The following is a 4,207-nucleotide window of genomic DNA, read 5'->3' as shown; positions in this document are numbered from 1 at the left end:
TGTTCCTCCCTTAGTTGATTCCCTTACGCTCCTTGGTTAGAATTCTGCTTTTGCTACCAACATTATCTTTAGATATTTTAGTACTATAGCTCCTACAGCCCTTTTCCTGTTGCTAAATCCCCTGATGTCGACATCCTACTTACCTACTTCATTTATTATCTAACGTAGGTGAATATAATCCTGTATTCTCCTTGTATATCATAGCATTTGTATGTTTGTTTTGGGGCTTTTCTGTATATGTGATTGCATATGATTCAGGATAGAGACTACATATATTTAGAGTTCAGAACCAGGATCAATGTTATCTGGATTGGTCAAGATCTAAGAGTAGAGCTGGCCTTGAAAGCTGGCTGAAATTTGGAGTTAGTAATAAAGAAAAAATTCTGGAGTTTTGGCATTAACTTCTTAATCCATAGCTTTTCAAGCACAATCATAAAACTGCACAACTATTAGCAAGACTGTTCCAGAGAGAGCATTTTTATTGATGTAAATGGATTTGGGAATAGATTTGTTGAATGTATTACTATTACTTGATAGTAATTTTCAGTGGTTTTCAACCTTCTGGCCCTTTAAATACAGTTCCTCATGTTGTGACCCCCAACCATAAAATTATTTTTGTTGCTACTTCATAACTGTAATTTTGCTACTGTTATGAATCGTAATGTAAATATCTGATATACAGGATGGTCTTAGGCGACCCCTGTGAAAGGGTCGTTCGACTCCCAAAGGGGTCGCGACCCACAGGTTGAGAACCGCTGATATAGAGAATGTGTGCCTATAACTATCAACATCAACATTCAAAAGAAAAACAATTCAACAGAACCTAGAGACAGAACCTAGTGAGAGAACATGGCAAAAGATCCTGGACAGAACCTGGCTACAGAAATTGGCTGCAGTAACTAGACAGAACCTGGCTGAAGATCCTAGAGGCAGAACCTGGCTACAGAACCTGGATAGAACATGGCAAGAGAACCTGACTAGAATCTGGTGACTGAACCTGGCTGGAGAACCTGGACAGAACCTGGCTAGAGAACCTAGCGAGGGAACATGTCTACAGAACCTGGCGCCAGAACCTGGCTGGAGGATTTTATCTTGAATTCTGTTATTGTGGTCCCTCCAACTTTGTTCTTTCTCAGGATTGCTGCAACTATTCAGGGTATTTTTTTTTATTCCAAATACATTTTTGGAGAGTTTGTTCTAGGTCTGAAAAAAAAAAGGAGAAGAAAAACAATTTACTCTGGCCTGTGTGGCTCAGTTGGTTGGACATTGTACATGCACTGAAAGGTTGCTGGTTCAATTCCTGGTCAGGGCACATGCTGGGTTGCAGGTTTAATCCCTGGTAGGGGGTGTGCAGGAGGCAGCCAGTGGATGTTTCCTCCCACATAGATGCTTCTCTCTCTCCCTCTCCCTTCCTCTCTTTCTAAAAATCACTAAAAAATATTTTCAAAAAGAGAGAAAAACAATTCTTCATTAGTATTGAAATAATTTTTATTTAAAAAGGAAAAAGTCCATGTATTACTCAAGAAACACTGCAGTGATTCTCATAAGTGATTTAATTTATTGTTAAAAGGATGCTGAGAACATACACGAGCCACCAAAGTATATAATGTCAGGAAGAGAGTTTGAAGGTTGTCAAATGTGGGCACTTACAGGCAGATTAGTAGATGTAGGAGGTTAGTAGATATAGGTGAGGAGGCTCCTGAGCCACTGTTGTTAAGAGCTTGGGTTTCTGTACTGAGATAAGATTGTGTATGTGTTATTTTGCCCAACATACAGACCCAAGGACATAGTGGAAAGGTGGTGACCAGATTTTGCTCTGAATGGAGCCTGGCTGGTCATGCTGTGGACAGTGACTAACACTTTGACACCAGTTGCCTAAATCTAATTTTCTGTTATTTTGAGTCCTTCTTACTCAAGAAGCAGAGTTTGAAGATATAGGCAAAGTTTGGGATTCAAACCAAGCAAAATAGGGGAAGAAGAAGGCAGATCTACACAACTGAGGGATGACTACTGATCCCAGGATAGGGGGTGGTCTGCTCTCTGCCTCATTTCCATGCCCGTATTTAAGCAAGCTTCCTTATGTCAGTGAATAAGTACTTAGACGTGTGGGCTACTCCCCAGGGTGAGAGAGGCCTCATTTAGTACTGGTGATTGCAATGACGGTGAGCATTACAGTTCAAATAATCAGTAATCTCAGGCTTTGTTTTGTCTTGTGATCCTTTCTCCAATTATCCCAAAGTATTTTTGTGAAAAATTTTTTCTTAAATAAAATTATTTTACAATTTTACTGTATTAAAAAAAAGTCATAGAGCTTCAATATCCAACCTTGTAGGAAGGAGCATTAAAAGATATTTCCCTGAGGTCTTGAGATAACACTTGAGCTTTAGAAATGACAGTAATTATGATAGGTTCTACCATCTTTTTTAAAAATACATTTTTTTAAAATTTACTTTAGAGAGAGGAAGTGAGACAGAGAGAGAGAAACATCAATTATGAGAATCATCGATTGGCTGCCTCCTGCATGCCCTCTACTGGGGATTGAGCCCCCAACCTAGGCATGTGCCCTGACTGGGAATGAAGCATGACCTACTGGTTCATGGGTCGATGTTCAACCATTGAGCTACAGTGGTTGGCTCAGGCAGGCTCTGCCATCTTGATGGAATTCTTTTGGGTCTGAGAAAAAGGGGACATGTAGACTATTTTCAGCTCATCAAGGTTGATGATAGAGCTTTGCATCTGTGATTTATCTTCTAGCATAGACTTCCAAGCAAGAATGGAAAGTGTGGGGTTGTCCTAAAGAGAAACAAGGGTAGGGTGTCAGAACTGGCATTTATGCATCTATGGGTTGTTGGGGGAGGGGAGCTAACATTAAAGAAGTTTGATTGTCTGAGCAGAGGTTCGGTAACCACTTGTCAGAAATGTTGTAGTAGGGCTTTACACATCTGAGGGAAAAATCCCACTCAGTGACCTGAGCATTCCTTCTACCCAGAGATTCTGTGAGTCACAATTTCTGTTGTGTCAGTGTAGGTGTTGTCGTTTTATGTAGAATGATTTATTAATATATTTGATCAGAAACATTTTAGCTTATCATGATTTTAAAATGTATTAAATTGTACAGGTGTAAAACACAGGACAGTAAATTCATTCTTTGCTCCTTACTGCTTATCAGATCAGAAGTAGAAAGATTTCATGGCAGATCAAACCACACTGTATTCTTATTTCTACAGTGTAATAATTTGTATTTATTGGGTCAAGGGAGTTTTACTCCTAAGTCAAATTTGCCTGTTTTAAACTGAGTCTTCAAAGAGATAAGATAGGGAGGTTTTTTCGTTTTTGTTTTTGTTTTCTTTCCTGTCAAACCCACATGACATGTAAATGCTTACTTGAATTTCTTTTCTCCTGGAAAATAGATTCATTTGGAGAATGTTTGTATGCTTGAATGAATTTTAGTGTGAGATGCTTTTTCCTATAAAGGTGCCAGCCTTTTATTACCTAATAAGTAAGTCACCCTCTTTTTTTTTTCACACAAGTGAATTTGTACTTTGGACATAGTTTATCAGATGCTATTAATGAACCACTATTAAGACTGCAAGGCTGCAGTACACAGGGCCCTGATTACAGGAATTAAAATAGTGTGTATTGGCTCTCTGCTGCTCCCCAGCCGGAATGCTCACTCATAATTCCTTTGCATCTAGTCTCAGCAGGAGAAGATTGACAGCATTGAGGACCATGTCAACACTGCTGCTGTGAATGTGGAAGAGGGAACCAGAAACTTGGGGAAGGTAAGATTCTGCTCCTGCTGACAAATCAATGTTACTCTGGCTCCCAGGAATTTGTAGTATTAACCCAATTGATCTGCTCTCTTTAATCTTGAGGGAACCAGCAATTAAGGAAATAAGGAAGAAATGACACATAGGTAGTGCAAGAAATCAATGGCTGTAGTAATATTCTACTCTTTCATTCTGTTGGGAGAGAAATTTTTTTCAAAGAGAGAATAAACTGCAGCCCCACTCTAAGGTATTTGGTGTTAGAAGGAAATATTTAGAGGTTCAGGGGCATAGAGAGGCTTGCCAGAATCCAGTAGGGACAAAAATCTAAGGATGTGACAGCATGTGTGGGGTGGGCCATCTCTTTCCATAGAATTTTGTGTTTAGCCCCAGGACATGGAATAATATGTGTGCAAAATGAAAACTTTGGGGTATCTGTG

The 4,207-nt window shown here is 39.4% G+C and overlaps 1 protein-coding gene across 4 annotated transcripts in view; it reads left to right on the top strand.

Moving 5' to 3' along the window:
* The window catches only part of STX17 (syntaxin 17), a 50,354-nt gene that overhangs the window by 45,422 nt on the left and 725 nt on the right, over window positions 1-4,207 (top strand). For all 4 annotated transcript variants that reach the window (XM_015560483.1, XM_006758434.2, XM_015560484.1 and 1 more), the window contains exon 7: window positions 3,696-3,782. In XM_015560483.1, coding sequence (XP_015415969.1) covers window positions 3,696-3,782 — 87 coding nt within the window. The remainder of the gene's footprint in view (window positions 1-3,695; window positions 3,783-4,207) is intronic.

Source organism: Myotis davidii, unplaced genomic scaffold, assembly GCF_000327345.1.
Source record: "Myotis davidii unplaced genomic scaffold, ASM32734v1 scaffold534, whole genome shotgun sequence".
Classification (NCBI taxonomy): Eukaryota; Metazoa; Chordata; class Mammalia; order Chiroptera; family Vespertilionidae; genus Myotis; species Myotis davidii.
The sequence above is the reverse complement of the archived record's forward strand: the minus strand, read 5'-3'. Positions and strand labels throughout refer to the sequence as shown.